Source organism: Antennarius striatus, chromosome 3 (assembly GCF_040054535.1).
Source record: "Antennarius striatus isolate MH-2024 chromosome 3, ASM4005453v1, whole genome shotgun sequence".
NCBI lineage: Eukaryota > Metazoa > Chordata > Actinopteri > Lophiiformes > Antennariidae > Antennarius > Antennarius striatus.
Window position 1 is genome coordinate 16,628,230 of NC_090778.1, and position 16,089 is coordinate 16,644,318.

Sequence of the window (16,089 nt, forward strand, 5' to 3'; positions counted from 1 at the left end):
TTGATGTAGATCAATAATGCATAACAAAATAACAAAATTTGTTGTTTTGTCTTCAGAAAAAAAAACCCCACGAGTTAACATTATGTTAAGTTAACTTTATTTATTTGTGTGATTATTGTGTTAATATTTTCTAAATGCATGCACATTAACCTGACTGGCTGACAAGCAGCAGTGACTGTGATACGCTGTGATGGACTGCTGGGCGGGCTGTTGCTGGCAAGTCAGGCTTGACATGTAGGTTAACCTGGACAATGCACTCATTGTAGCCACAGCGGTCGGCTTCAGTGTCGGCGAGGCCATTAGAAAAACAAATCAGTCAGAAGAACTGCTGGAGTGTATCAGGGGAAAAATGAGTGAGAAAGGTCAATCCTGCCATCATTGTCCATCGTATGGCCATTCAAACCATCTGTTTTAGACAATTCAATCCACTTAAAGTCATTATAGGAGCAAAACTGTTTATTGATTACTTGAATAAGGCAGTTCAGCAATATGTGGAACATTAGTGAAATGACAATTCACAATTAGATCTTTTGTCCGTATGTTTTTGTGTGTTTCATAAGACTTGTTTCATGATATTTGAGACACATCGAGAAGTATGTTTACTGGAACGTCGTATTAATCAGGAAGGCGTCAAGCTGTTTGGCTCTCCCAAACCCTGATTGGCTAGGAGCACTCTGTGAATGTCCTAAAAGACAAAGAGACAGAAGTAAATGCGAGACAAAGAAAGACAGAATGCAAACCGTGAGGAGGGAGGGGAGATGAAAGATGAAGATGAATCATCCTCCAGGTTTCTAAGCTCCAAAAATGAGCAATGACAGCATTAATGCACATGATGGTGAGCAGCAGATGACGGAGGGCTGATTCTACATTTTTATCTGATATTTAATTTCAGAAACAATAATGAAGACGGGTCTTACTACAAGCTGGTATTGTACTGATGTATCCATCAGGCCCTGAATGAAAGGATGCTGACAGAGAACAGAGAAGGGGATGTGCTCCTCAGGTTCGTACCCCAGCTCTCTGAATACTTGCACCAGGTGCTAGAAAGCAGCGACAAACAGGATCAACAAGAAGGAAAAGTTTTGTTTTAATCAAGATTGATGATTGATCATTACGCTTAAAAATGCATTATACACCCCAGCGCCTTAAGCCGGCTTCAAACTCACAGAAACAGGGATTTAAAACTACTCATGATTAGTTTTGGATTTAGTCTTTTTTTCCCCCATCATTAATTCAACCATTCATTCATGTTTTTCTGTGAACTCCTAATCAAACCCTTCGTGCAGCGATACCTCATTGTGCTCCTCCTGACTCAGGCAGCCTGGAGGGAGGGGTTGCCCTTCTTTCATCCTCGTGATTTTGTGGCAGATGACATCAAGGAGAGCCGGTATAGAAACTTCCTGTTCCTTTCCTGAAATGACTGATACGCCTGGAATTTCTTCTTCCTTGTCCTTACTATCATGTTCTGAGGAGGAGAGTACTACAGCCTCTTCTATAGTGGGCATTGACTGGACATGCTACACAGAGAGAATTGTTGATGTGCATTTGTTTCCATTATTGTTAAAAATACATCTACTTTCCGAAGACATAATACAGAAAACACAGAAAATAATGTTTTTTGACGGCAGGAGGTGAGCAACATTAAATTATTTTGTAATTAAAAACAAGTGTAAATGTCATTATTTTTTTGTGCATTAATTAGCTCACCTTGGTAATGTGATCCGGAGAGGAGAGCTTGAGATTTTGACCCAAGATGATACTAAGGGCTCTGATGAAGCCCTGTTTAGGGTGGGGGTCAGCTGCAAAGTACTGCAGCATGGAAACATACTCCACGTGAGGGGGCGATGAAGACTGGTCCGCAAACAGCATGAAAAAGAACTAAGAAGAAAGAATTGACAAAGGACACATTTCATTAATTACATAGGACATAGCTGAAAAGTAATTTTATAATAATGTTCTTTTCTTTTATGATTATTTGTCTAATTCCCTATCAAATCTTTCATATTATTTATGTACTAAAATCATGTGAATTTCCTGAATAGACAGGGCAGAGTTTACTTTGACTTGAAATCACACGGTCTCAGAGAGTCTACCTTGTGTAGGTTAGCCAGACGGTCATAAGGCAGAGGTTCAGTGGGGTCCTCAGGGACAGGATGCACACCACCACCGGAAAACCACAACTCAGTCTGGAGAGAAAGGATCACAGACAAGCAGGTTACTCTTTCTATTCACGTGAAAATATTCATATTATGTAAAGTATGTAATAACTAACTTGAAGGTACTGATCGCTGTTTATAAAGCCTGTGCTGTCAACATCTGCTGCTTTGAACTGCTGTAACACGACCAGCAGCTGTGTTAAGGAGGGAAATGGCCAGGGGAGGGCAGCACTGAGCAGAAAACGACGCCAGTCAATCAGGTCACACTCATCCTTGAGCAGACACACAATCTCCATCACCTGTTAATGGGAAACAAGGATTTTTCCTTTCTTCTTTTTAAAAAAAATTTTTTTTTCTGTATTTGCTTTGTCTTATTGTAATTTATTTTCTAATTGTATTTCATTCTGTCTGAAGATTACTCATGCTATTAAAAAAAAAAGTGAAAATGAATACCAAGTTTGTGTTTTTATTTTCTGGCATGCTGTGAAGACTACCTGTGTTTCACTCTTGTTGATCCAGGGCTCAGGCAACGCGTCTCCCATGTTAACTGAAACAATATCTCTGAGCAAAACTGAGAACTGTAACATGGACATGAGGCCTGAAAGTCATAAAAGAAGGTAGTAAATGTTAGACAGACGAATTAACGGGTGGATGGATAAAATGATAGAAGGATAAATGGACCTGATGGAGCCACTGTGTGGAACTGATGGTGGAGTGACTCTAACTGACTGATGGTTGGCGTAGACAGCATGGGTTTCTCCAGGCAAGGCGGGCGTGGAGGGGGAAGGGGGCTAGCCACCATGTGGTGACCTCCATGCAGGTAAAAGTCAGTACAGTCCTGGAAAAAAGAATAAAGAGTATCTTAAAATGGAAAAATGAAAATGATGGCCTATTATTCTATGTCATAATCTGCATAAAACTTTAGATTTCATTCGGCAGTTATCTTATAACCAAGGAAACAGCGAGAGAGCTACCTTGTAAGTAATGAACATCACATCATTACCCTCGGGGGTGGATACCCATCAATATTAGTGAATTATTACAATTATGATATTAAGTATATTCTCATACCAAAACCAGCTCATTCTGCAACTTAGCACCAGTCTCTATGTGATGTCGAACCACTTCTGTCAGTTGTTCAATACTAGAGAAAGGAGAAGTATTCATGTTTGACACAGTATGTTTAATGTCAGTGTTGCCCATGTTTAGTTAATAACAAATCCCTGACTTGAATGTGTGATAAACAGATTTTGTATTTTTATATTCTGAAGGAAAAAAAACCCCTGGAGCAAAGTTTTCTTATATTTTTGCCAATTAAGAATTAAAAGCATTGACACTTTGGTCAAAGTAATGCTTTCAGGGAACCTAAATATACATAAGCATATAGTGACACAACATGGCAATGAAAACATGCTGGAAACATTCACATTAATAGCCATCTAAATGGGAAAACTCCCACTTGTACTGTCGTACCTCTGCATTTCAGCAACATAATGTTCTTCTAGCCATTTCTGCGTGCAGCTTGAAGTTTTTTCAGCTCTGATTTTCAATGACTGCACCATCGCCAGACCGTGACCTTTCACTAGAGTGATGCGCACCTTGGCTGCATTTTCTGGAAAACACATGTACGACCATAGAACAATCAGTATAATGTCCTCCCCCCACACATCCTGCCACACACACGCACACACACACACACACACACACACACACACACACACACACACACACACACACACACACACACACACCTGCAGACCAGAATGAACCCATATGAAGTATGTGTTTCCATACCTTCATGATTCAGTGCAGCCACATATTCTTTTAGGATTTTCTTTATAACTTCTTGATCTTGACCCTTCTCTGAAGTTTTGTCATCACTTTCTGCAGGGCTGGGCCCTCGATTTGACGATGGCTGACCTACAGAAAAAATAGGCAGGGTGATAATGGTGTGTGTAGAATGTCTGCTGAAACATCTCTCCATTGTGTTCTTGTTTATCAGAAAACATGCCTTTCTGTTTTTTTGATGATTGCCCCTTGGCTTTCTTTGCATTCCCAGAGTTCTTTGATGACTCCTTCTCTTGCATTTTGTCATCCTGCTCTTTTGCCTCCATTTGTTGGACTTCTGCACACACCTAATCACATCCCAAACAAGTCAGAACTGGATAAATCAATATTCTTTTATATATACCATTAGGCAAGACTCATACAAAATCTCACACAGAGAGTATTACCAGTTTGCTGATTCTTGCGATTGCCTCCTCATAGTCTGACACCAGTTTCTCATGGGGGAGCTGGAGCTAACAAAAGACGTCTTACCACATCAGCATTAATTATAAAATATCATTTTTGAAAATCGCGAAAAATAAAAACATTTAATTATACGTTAATATAATAACAAGATTGATTTTAAGCTATTGATAAGTGATACATCAAATATAAAATAAATAAAGTTAGAATTTAACATCCTACAAAAATAACAGTTGAATTAGATTGACAAAAACTCTCAAAAAACCCTGAGAAAAACGGAAAATGATTGAAAACATCAAGTGTGTGATCTGAACTGACTTTGACAGATTCTGTTGGATCCTGGTCGTTGTTGGAATCTCCGTTAGGAGAGTCAGGGTGCCTGGAAGGTGAAATACCAGAGCAGAAGAGTTTACGGTGTACACATTATTAAGTTGGGGAGTATATGAAGTATTAGAAGATGATAACAGACATTTCATAACTACAAACCGTAGTGTTACTCCCTTACAATGACATTTTCCTCTTTGTCATTCACTCTTGTACCCACCGGTCCAGCAGTGGTGGAAAAACAATGCTTTAACCTTCTGCATTCATTTTCCATCAACCATCTGTTATGATGACACTCGTAGGTTGCTATTAATAGTGTTGCTTACCCCTGATCTTCAATTACTGGGGTGTTTAGTAGGGGAATACATCCAAAGTTGGGGTGTTGTTCAGGGAGAATCTGGTTGTACATGCACATATAGTAAACCCTGAGAATAGAGAGTGTGATCTGGAAGCGGTCCAACTCCACCTACGCCATACAAATAATCACAGGTTATGTTAAATCACAGTGAAAAGAAAAGTAAAATACATTCAAAACACCTGTAGACCATAAAAATTAAGTGGTCATTCATACAAAAATGAAAGCGATAATCTGTAATTCAAGTTTTAAAAGTGGTTGAAAGGAAATCACCTGCATGAGTACAGAGTGGTGGTTGATGAAGACCATGGTGTGTTCCTCCAACCAGCCTTCACCCATGACAGCATCCTTCTCCTGCTCATTCTCCTCCTTACGCTTGTCACCTATGTCCCACAGACGTTCACACAGCTCCTGTAGATATGTTAGAGTATCTCCATATATTCTACATTTTTGTTTTTATTTTTCATTTTTGTGACCAGTCGGAAAAATATTTGTATTAAATTACAAATTCTCCTCACATCCAGTCTCAGATGCAGCTCTGCTTTAGTTTCCTCATCTTCTCTCATATCATCGTAGAAGCTGTTGAAGTCTTTCTGCCACTGCAACACTAACTCCTGCTTCAGGTGTGGATGTCCCAGATAATGCTTGTACTCCTCTCTACAGATATAAGGAACCCAGACGCATATCACAATTACATACTAAAAAACTATCATGTTCACCAGAGAAACATACTTTTCCTCTGTCATTCAGGAGCGGATGATATCAACGTTTGGGACACATCTTGTTGTGACTCAAGTAACCTTAACCACGACAACCTGTGACATTGTGATACTGTAATCAGAAGCTAATTATTATCACTAAGTTCAACATTAACACTGACTCTGCAGCTATAATTTTAGCTGTTCAGGCAAATGTTTGTGCTTCATGAACTACATGAAATAAACCATGTTGACACCCCTTCTAAAGCCTGTATGAGTACCTGATGTTGTATAGGTGATGAGTAATGGCATTGCGTTGTGAGCGTAGTTGCTGCATCACTATCTTAATGTTGTTCACATAAGAGTCACACATTATGTTCCAGTGGAAGCAAAGGTACTCTGGGATATCCTAGGGATGAGGAAGGGAAGATACGAAAAGTCAGGTTCACACTGAAAACGATGAGACAAAAAAATTCCACAAAGTGGTGGAACATGCATTTTCACGCAATACCATTGTATTTACATGTTGACATGCATGTCATTCAGATTTTTTGGTGTCTTACTGGGGGAATGGGTTCATCCACATAGACCCAGCTGGATGACCCCGGACAAGGAGAGGCCGACTCCGGTGAGTTGTCGGTGACCCCCTGAATATCCTCAAGAGTCTCTGAGGAGGAGGACATCCTCCTTGAGAGCTCTGTTGAGAAGACAGTCAATGTATAAATCAGTGCTATCATATACAGTAAAATTAAAATAATCACTACAACCAACAAAATTGATAATACTTATTTTGTGCATGTACAGCCCACAATGTTTATCAATCCTCTATTTTAAAAAGAATTTCTCTGAAACCAAATAACAATTAAAATGTGTAATCCACAAGTGAATTACAGATCAGTCACCTCTATGGGAGTCTTGGTCCGCATTAAGATTTGAATGGGATTCGTTCTGGCCAGAGGCTTCATCTTCAAGGGGCGGAGGTTGGTCAATAGGCGGAGATGTGGCTGAAGAGTAGGATTCTGGAATATTCTGATTGTCCAACACTACATCTTCAGCAAGTGGGGGAGCACGAGCTGAAGAGGAGGCATGTCAGAATAATGTTGAAAAAATATTGCGTTTTTCTGAGGGAGGAGATATTGTTTACTAAATTCCATAAAAGCAAACAAATGGGATTTCATCACTGATGCTGAAAAATTACAACTTTACTCAAACCTTATTTATTACTGTACTTTTATTTGATGGAACAATTAAGAAACTGGTTTAGAGTGGGCTAAATCAGTTTCTTAAATAAAAATCTTATAACATCCACAAACTCTAAAAATGACATCCACTTACCTTCCTCTATCTTCACCATAACTTGTTGCAGGACAGACTCCACCTTTAGGTAAAGTTTCTCCTCCTCTACATCTGCATCCACACGGGCTAAAATGTTCTGATGAGCACCAAACCACGTCTCTAGTTTGGGCAAAGTGTCCTGAAAAGTGTTGATCCTTGACAGGGAAAAAATATTAGATATTACACAGACTTAAGTAGAAATGTATTGATGTCAGTTATATCTCTATTTACTTTTCTGTGTTACCTGTGTTGCATTTGCGCCAGATACAAGGTCTTGTCAGTGAAAGCAAGAGAATCTGTACCGGGTTAATAAGCAAAGACAACCCCATGAACACACAACCATTCATTTCCATTTGACTGGTTACTACAACCTATATCGACCATAGTATATGGCTGCTTTACAGATGCATAGTCAGTATTATGTACCCGTGAGACTGAGTGCACGTCTGACTGCACATTCATCCGGGACATCCAGCAGCAGAACCAGGTCCAGTGCAGGAGCTGGTGGGTGTGGAGGTTTAGGTGGATTTGGATCAACAGCGAGGCTTACTCTGTCGTCTATAACAACAGCCCTGACATCTACAGAATCACAAAGGGCTTCCTCTAGCAGGTGGGCCTGGGTGATGTCTGATGGAAAACCATCCAGAATCCAACCTGATTGGGCTGGAATCTGCCTAAATAAGGAGATATTTTACTGATGAGACATGATTTTGACCATATACATATCATTGAGATGTCCTGGAATCATTGACTGTGGAGATGTGAAAAGCATTGCATATGATAAAAAATTAAACATCTGGCTATATCTTTAAAGCAATACAGGTTATGTCAGAGGTGTCAAACTCTTTTTCACTGAGGGCTACATCAGCATAACGGCTGTCCTCAAAGGGTCGGATGTAACTAATAAATGTAACTCAATGTAATGTAACATAAATGTAACTACTCCTTAATGTTAAAAAAATGAATTTTTTTTACTTATTCAAGTCACAAACATTACAGTTACACAGAAAAATGTGTGTGTTGAGCTCGAAACACGTGGGTTATGTGCTTACCTGATAGCCTCTACTATAATGTTCACTAACAGCTCATTTGGGACAGAACTTCCTCTCCTCAGCTCTTTTTCTACAGTTTTTCCAAGCTTTGCACGGGCAGACAGCTGAGTGAGGGACAGATACAGGTACCAGGGTTTAGTATTTATAAATTTTTAAAAAAACAACTCTATGTGTCTAATTAATATAGTATTCAATAAAAGCTGTACATGGTGGCGCAGTGGGTAGCGCTGTCGCCGCACAGCAAGGCGGTTCCGGGTTAGAGTCCCGCTCTGTGCGGAGGTTGCATGTTCTCCCTGTGTCTGCGTGGGTTCTCTCCAGGTTCTCCGGCTTCCTCCCACCTCCAAAAACATGCACTTCAGGTTAATTTGCCGTTCCAAATTTACCGTTGGACTGAGTGTGTGTGGATGTGGTTGTCTTTGTCTCTGTGTGGCTCCGCACTAGCGTTGCACCTGGTGTTTCCCCTGCCTTACGCCCTCAGTCAGCTGGGATAGGCTTCAGCTCTCCGCCACAGCATATGAAGCGGTTGAAAATGGATGGATGGAAGCTGTACATTCCCTCATATGGGTTCCCTAAGTAGTACTGTATTGTTCTAAATGAGCAGCACCTGAAAACCAACACCTAAAGCCCACCAATGCTGTCGTAGAGAAAACACTGACTCAGAATGCCCCCTTCGTCCCAACAGTAAAAAGCACATTCCCATCTCCAACGCTCATTTCTGATCACAGTTTCATCCAAATCTAGTGTACCTTTTTGAGTGACATGGCTTCCCTTGGGTTTTTTATTATTATTTATTTTATTTTTAACCGTTTTCAGATCTACTTCAACATTCAGCGGCAACTTATTTGCAACAATGTCAAGTCTTGCAATATTTTAATATGTGGAGAAAAAAGCCCTCACTTCAGTCATTTATCCAGATAATTACTTACTCTTACGTCGATATTGCTATTTTTCTCTTGAGTTTCGGCAGCTGCAAAACAATGAAATAACAATCACCATGTATCACAATAAACACACATCTGCGTGAAATATTTGCATTGCAATATACTTTCACTGCATGCCAAAAAATACATATAGTGTTGTGTAATTTGAAACAGCACAGAATAAAATCCTGCTGGGTTCAGCAACTCACCGGGTTCCAGTGACGTGGAGGACGGAAGGGGTTGTTCACTGTTCTCCTCCTGCTGCTGTGTGACCTGTGGATGTTTTCCAGAATGTAATTATAAGTGCTAAATGTTTCTGATCAATTTGTTGTCAGGTATTTTAAAAGCAAGTGGTTTATGCAGTAAAAATTGAGACTAACGTGATTTTAAGGTCCTGTCAGCTGATAATACATAGATGCCATGTAAGTAGTATTGTTCTAGTATTGTTCTGAGCAGAACCTTAATTTTGATTCTTCCAAGATGAAAAGCAACACCTTGAGCTCATAAATGCTGTCGTTGACAAAACACTGACTCAGAATGTCCCGTTCCTCCCAACGAAAAAAAACAAACACATTCCCATCTCCAAGGCTCATTTCTGATCACGTTCATAGAAATCTAGTGTAACTTTTCATGTCACATGGCTACCCTTTGAGGTTTGTCTCAGGGTTGTTTTTTTTACCCCATTTCAGATCTACTTCAACATTCAGCGACAACTTGTTTTCGACAATGCCGACTGCTCCATGCAGTTTCATGGTGATCAGGCAAGGAGTTTAAGTAGAGCAAAAATTGTACAAATTAATTAATTAAATAAATAAAAAAATAAAATAAAAAAATCTTGCAATATTTTAAATTGTGGAGAAAAAAATCCTAACTTCAGTCGTTTATCTGGATTCTGTCCAAAAATGAATTACTTACGCCTATGTCCATGTTGCTATTTTTCTCTTGAGTTTCAGCAGCTGCAAAACAATGAAATAACAACTACCATGTGTCGCATGAAATACACATCAGTGTGAAATATTTGCATTGCAAAACACTTTCACAACATGCCAAAAAATAAATACAGTAATGTCGAATTTTACACAGTACAGAAGAAAATCCTGCTATGTTCAGTAACTCACCAGGTTTCAGTGATGTGGAGGACAGAAGGGGTTGTTCACTGTTCTCCTCCTGCTGTGTGACCTGTGAATGTTTTCCAAAATGTTGTTAAAAATGGCAAAATGCATTGTTGCAACTTATTTGCGACAATGCTTCTAAGCATTTTCGTGGTGATCAGTAAAAGAGTTTAAGTGGAGCAAAAATAGTACAAACAAACAAACATACAAACGAATAAAAATAAATACATCTTGTAGTATTTTACAATGTGGAGGAAAAAAAATCCTAACTTCAGTTGTTTATTAAAATTCTCTCCAAAAAATAATTACTTACTTCTATGTCAGTATTGCTATTTTTCTCTTGAGTTTCAGCTGCTGCAAAACAAAATAACATTTACCATGTATCACATTAAATACATATCAGTGTGAAATATTTGCATTGCAATACACTTTCACTGTATGCAGATAAACACATACAGTATTGTGGAATTTAACATAGCACTGAATAAAATCCTGCTGGATTCAGTAACTCACCAGGTTCCAATGATGTGGAGAACGGAAGACGCTGTTCAGTGTTCTCCTGCTGCTGCTGTGTGACCTGTGAAATTTTTCCAAAAATGTTGTTATAAATGCAAAATGTTTCTGATCAGTTTGTTGTCAGGTATATAAGTGGTTTATAGAATGTATGCAGTGAAAATTGAGACTAGCGTGACTTTAAGGTCCTGAAAAATTGAAGTGTGTGACAAGATCAAATGCAGTGATGTTAGTGAACTGTATCCAACTAACCTCCTCTCCATTTTTGTGGGCATTCAGTGCTTCATCAATCAGTTTGTCAGCTGATAATATATGGATGCCATGGTCTAAAGCACAAAACAACACATACAGTATACTCAGCAACATGGAAGTCAGACAACGTTATTCCATAACCTATTTCAGTTAATACATAATAATAGATGTGAAATTGTGTTTGTGTTTAGTTTGTTGCGTTCATATTTCAAGATGTCTACCTTTAGCAATCTTGGACAGGCAGGTGCTTTTGCCAGAGCAAAACTTGCCTAGGACACAGGCCTTAAGTTTAAATTGAGGAAATGGGGCCACGGAGGAGGCAGAGCGTGGTCGAGGAGTAATGCTCCTTAGTCGCCCAATAACGTGTCCAAGTATGTCATTGTTGGTTGGAGGTAATTTGGGCTCACCTGCTTCCTCTGGCCATGCCCAATCACCTACCATGTTCTGACAAACATAATGCATGGTTAAGACAAATCTACAGTATTGACAACTCAGAGCTTCAGTTCAGGATGAACATCATCTAGTTTGGTTTGCTTTCCTTACGTCACTTAATCGTGGATACAAAATCAGGATTTGTGAGTTAAGCCACATATTCAGTGCCCATACAAACTACACTCGAATGTGCAGGCAAGACATCAAAACAATGCACTCATGTCTCAAACTCACAGTGTATTCATCATAGTCCTGGTTATTTAGTGTCTCCTGCTTCTTAAGTTCTACAGGGTCTGATGGGGTGGAGAAGTCAGACCCTGGTTGGATCTTACTCGGCTCATAAAGAGGAAGTCCTTTGAGCAACAGCTCCATCCACTCCTTCATCAACTTGTTTGGAATCAAACTGGACATGACAGCAGAAAATGACAGGAGGCATTTGGTTTCATTAGTGGAGCTCATAATTTAATGTATACCAGGTAAGTGAATGATGACATACAGCGGATAAAGAAAGAAGCTCTGCAGACATTGCAGATTTATATCACTCCCTTTATCTTAATTCATCACATTCATTAAATGACTGTTGAAGAAGTTTAAGCTTGACTACTGTCTACATATTGTAATGCACTATTTAAAGTAATAGTGTAACATACTTTCCAGTGAGCAGCCGATATTCTCCAATCTTGGTGGCCAAGTCCACTATTTGCAGCAAAATGTTCTGGCAGGTGTTAAATTGCTTCTTGCGTTTCTTCTTAGCTCGCTGAGCAGCAACCTTCGTGGAGAATTCAAGTTCCTTTCTGACCTCTTCGGCACGTTCCAACTTAAACTGCTGAGCCAAAGCCTGCACCAGACCCCGATCAGACAGATGGAATAATTGGAGAAGGCTTTGCACAAATTATTCTGCTAATTAGAATTTTTATATTAATTAATTATTGACAGTGAAATATGGGACGTAGTTTTTTTGTGTGCATAACACACAATTACTATAAGTTTTCAATCTATTGATCACTGATACTGGAGATTGCAGAAAAGAGTCAGAAAGGATTCTGTATAGTAGACATAGGATTAAGAGTGATTATCAAATACAAGTACATCTAATCAAACAACTTTCTCTCTAAAACATTTCCTGAAAAAAAAAATCTTTTTCTTTTCAGAGTAAATGGCTTCTCCACCAGGACCACACCATGCTACAACACACTATATATGTAACACTGGAAACATGCAAGACCACAGACTATGTCCCTTGTGAGGCATTCATGAAAGTATCTTGGCTGACACAACTGCTAATACAGCCTGATTTAAAGTGAGAATGCAGATGATTTTTCTTCTGCATTATTCATCCTATCTCACCGCCTCCTTCTCCAGAGCTTCTTGGAAGTCTCTCTCTCTCCGTTGCTGGTACTGTTGTTCCCTGAACAGGCGGTTCTGCTGCATCACCTCCTTCTCACAACGTATCTGAAGGAGATGAGCTGTTAAACGCTGCTCCTGCTGAGTTTGGCGTGTCAGACGCTCAACTAGTTGCTCTTCATGCCAAGCCTCCTGCAGAATGAGGCAGATATGGATGATTGATTGGATTGGATTGATTTCGCATTGAAATAAGAACAAAGTACAGACTATGTAGGATCAATTTACAATATTTTTGATATTGTCACAAAATAAATGGAGATCTAAATAAATGTGAAGAGAAACAGTGAAGAGAAATAAAAAGTGAAATGGTCATCAGCTGGTGAAAGCATATTGTAACAAAGTGTGTCAAATACATGCTGAACCTACATCTCTGTATGTATCATAAAGTAAGATTTCTCTGTGGGAGAGGAAGATCAGTTTTACCTCATGAGCCTCATGGACTTTACGCTGCTGTGCCAGGAATCTGTCGATTCTTTTCTCTCTCTGCTCACGAGCTGCTGTATTCTCTTGTAACCTCTGTCTAATATCCTCTATGTACTTCTTACTGGACTGGAAGACCGCCTTAGCCCCACTTCCTCGGTTGTCATAGCTCCGGCTGCAGCAAGTAAGAGTTAAATCTCTAGGAGAAAACTCATCACTGGAGAAAAAAAGTAAACATATAAGAACACCCTAATAAATAAATATTTATATGGCATTTCCTTGTCCCTCACCTTGACGAGGAAGCAAAAGCATAAGCACCCAATTTCTTCCTGTTTTTCTCAAACTGAGCTATTTCGGTCTGGACGGTCTGTGGGGTTAAAATAGAATTATATCAAGCAAAAAGACAAAAAAAAAAACCTGCCACTTTTTTGTTTTCTTGATTGGAGAACTTTTATTTAGATGTCAGGCCATTTTCATTCAATACCAAACGTTGTGAACAAAGAACTATATTTTAACCTGTGTGAGCAAACACTAAGCAATCAAATTGGTGTTGGTAAAAATATCACGTTCATATTTAACCTGGTTCATACTCTACCTGTGCTTGTTGTGCTCTTTTTTGGTGCGGCTGCTGCTGCTGCTGCTGCTGCTTCTTTCTCGTACGGGTGAGCTGTAAAGTGGTGGACAGCGGCTTGGGAACCTGGATGATAGAGACCTGGTAACTTTTAGTCATTGTGCCTCAAATGATACACTTATGACAATACTATGCACCTATAATGAACAAATAATGATCAAATGTACCTGAACGTGTGCCACAAATAATTACAATCATGTTCTTTTCTTCCCAAACTGAAAAGAAATCCACACAGTGTTTGCTTCTCTACAACACTGCATGGCTCAAACAGAAGCAGGTTGATGCCATGAGTGCAACAACAGCTTGATGCACTTCTTCCTCTTGATCAGCATTTATTGGTGGATCAGAAACCAAATTCAATGCATACTGCAATGCAATGTATTTCATGTATACTGAAAGTTACTGCATCAAAGTGTGTAGAACTAAATTTATCAACCTACATTCTGTTGATAGTACACATACTACATAATAATCTAAGGCCCCCTTACATCAGAATAGTTGTCACGCTCTTTCTTTCGCAGGGTAGCACTGGCTGCAGGCTGCACGGTTTCCGTTGCTGTCCTGTCACCTGGAGGTTTCTTCTTCTTTTCAAGCAAAACATAAAGTTGGTAAAGGAGGTGTGTGGCAACACCCGCCTTTTCCTGCATCAGATCCTGGGCTGTTTTCATGTCAAAGGAGACCCCGAGTAACTGGAGAGTAGGCTCAAGGCGGGTAAAGTTACTCAGTCTGGAGGTGGAGGTGCTATGAAAAAAGGTGTAACTTAAATAATATTTACAAAACAACAAATGCTTTAGCTGGAGATTCATGCAACCTTCAAATATTTTTCCAGTAAATACAAATACGCATTACTGGAAAAATGTTCCAGCTATCTTGCTAAAACGGATGGATGAAATGTGGAGTAAAATTTAAAAAAAGGACAACTTACTCTTTTCTGGAAAACATACTGAAATCCTTCTGTAGGTGATATTTATGCAGAACCTCCCCAATTAAGTAACCACTAGAGAAATTCTTGGCAAAGTTCTTTGGCTCTGAAAATATAAATATAAAATCTTTATTTTTAAACATTCATGAATTCATTATTTTTTAAACATGTTGTCATCCGCAATGGTGCTTAAACCAAAAAAGTGCTTGCTTAATTTTTTTGGACATAATGTTCCATCAAGTTTACTTTTTTTCCCCAATTTTTTGAAAAGTGGATTATTTCTCTACTGGGCTGTCTCAGGTATTATAAACAGGAACACCTTTACCTGTTAAAACACTTTAGTGTCTTTAAAACAAATAACTATCTTTTATCTATGGAACAACAGTGTTGGTACAACACACAACACATCTATTCATTTATTAAAATAAATTTAGGCAAGCGAACATCTTTCATAAATTTTACAATTTCCTCTGTGATAAATAATATTTATATATATATATATTTACATATATATAATATACATATACTGTATATACAGTATATACCCTATTGCGGTAGATATTGGCCTCTCTCTCCCTCTCTCTCTGGGTTCGAAACCACGCCCTCCTGCATTTGAGTACGTTGATTGGATAGTGCTCACCCTGACCGGAATTCGACCCTACGCCCTCCTGCATTCAAGTCAGTCGACTTAACTACTGTACTAATCAGCTGCTGGATAGTATATACATATTGTTGCAGGCAGGATTTAAATGAATGAATAAACTAACTAAATAACTATCACACTAACTAACGTACCCTAACCCTAAACAACCCATTATTATCTGGCTACCCGCCTGAGGCACAGCCTTTGTCAAACTTACCGACGACTTGTGACAGCCGCAGCTCGTCGTTCAGCCACCTGCACAATATTTCCGACATCTTCCGTCTTTAAAGGTCGTCTCGGGCACTGCGCTAATTTATCTAGTAATTTGCGTGATAGACGATAATAGTTTGACGTTCTGGTTCAATTATAAACGCAGAAAAGCAGTCGCAAGCGTGAAGAATCCCAACGGTGTTCAAAGGATCCAAAGGCTTCAAAGCGGTTATTGTCATGTGCACAGTAAAGAAACATGGTTTCCCTGTACAATGAAAAACTTACTTCGCCACTGGCGTCCGGTTGCTATGGTGACACGTCAACTGGGAACTGAGCGGTAGGAATACGCCTCATTTCTATTCGTACTACGGTGACGACATGAGTCGCCCCAATGCCTGATTGACTCGCAATTCTTTTCCTGGTTGATTGGGTTGTTGGGCGTGGCTACACAAGTTAATTT

At 39.3% G+C, this 16,089-nt stretch overlaps 1 protein-coding gene across 1 annotated transcript; it reads right to left on the bottom strand.

Annotated features, from left to right (window-relative positions):
- Positions 1-275: 275 nt before the first annotated feature.
- Positions 276-15,868, bottom strand: spef2 (sperm flagellar 2). Its single transcript, XM_068311188.1, has 42 exons — positions 15,637-15,868; positions 14,780-14,882; positions 14,343-14,595; positions 13,819-13,920; positions 13,514-13,590; positions 13,227-13,440; positions 12,747-12,935; positions 12,050-12,237; positions 11,634-11,802; positions 11,189-11,411; positions 10,968-11,041; positions 10,716-10,779; positions 10,516-10,556; positions 10,209-10,269; positions 10,006-10,046; positions 9,300-9,363; positions 9,097-9,137; positions 8,377-8,508; positions 8,171-8,274; positions 7,545-7,792; positions 7,363-7,414; positions 7,119-7,273; positions 6,686-6,856; positions 6,347-6,480; positions 6,065-6,192; positions 5,604-5,742; positions 5,359-5,496; positions 5,057-5,196; positions 4,725-4,785; positions 4,391-4,456; positions 4,168-4,291; positions 3,951-4,076; positions 3,630-3,768; positions 3,228-3,300; positions 2,838-2,994; positions 2,651-2,754; positions 2,273-2,455; positions 2,094-2,186; positions 1,708-1,878; positions 1,293-1,517; positions 918-1,040; positions 276-685 (listed from the first exon to the last, which is right to left on the bottom strand). The coding sequence occupies exons 1-42, from the start codon at positions 15,692-15,694 to the stop codon at positions 620-622; spliced, it is 5,214 nt and encodes a 1,737-aa protein (XP_068167289.1). The 5' UTR covers positions 15,695-15,868; the 3' UTR covers positions 276-619.
- Between the last annotated feature and the right edge of the window lie 221 nt (positions 15,869-16,089).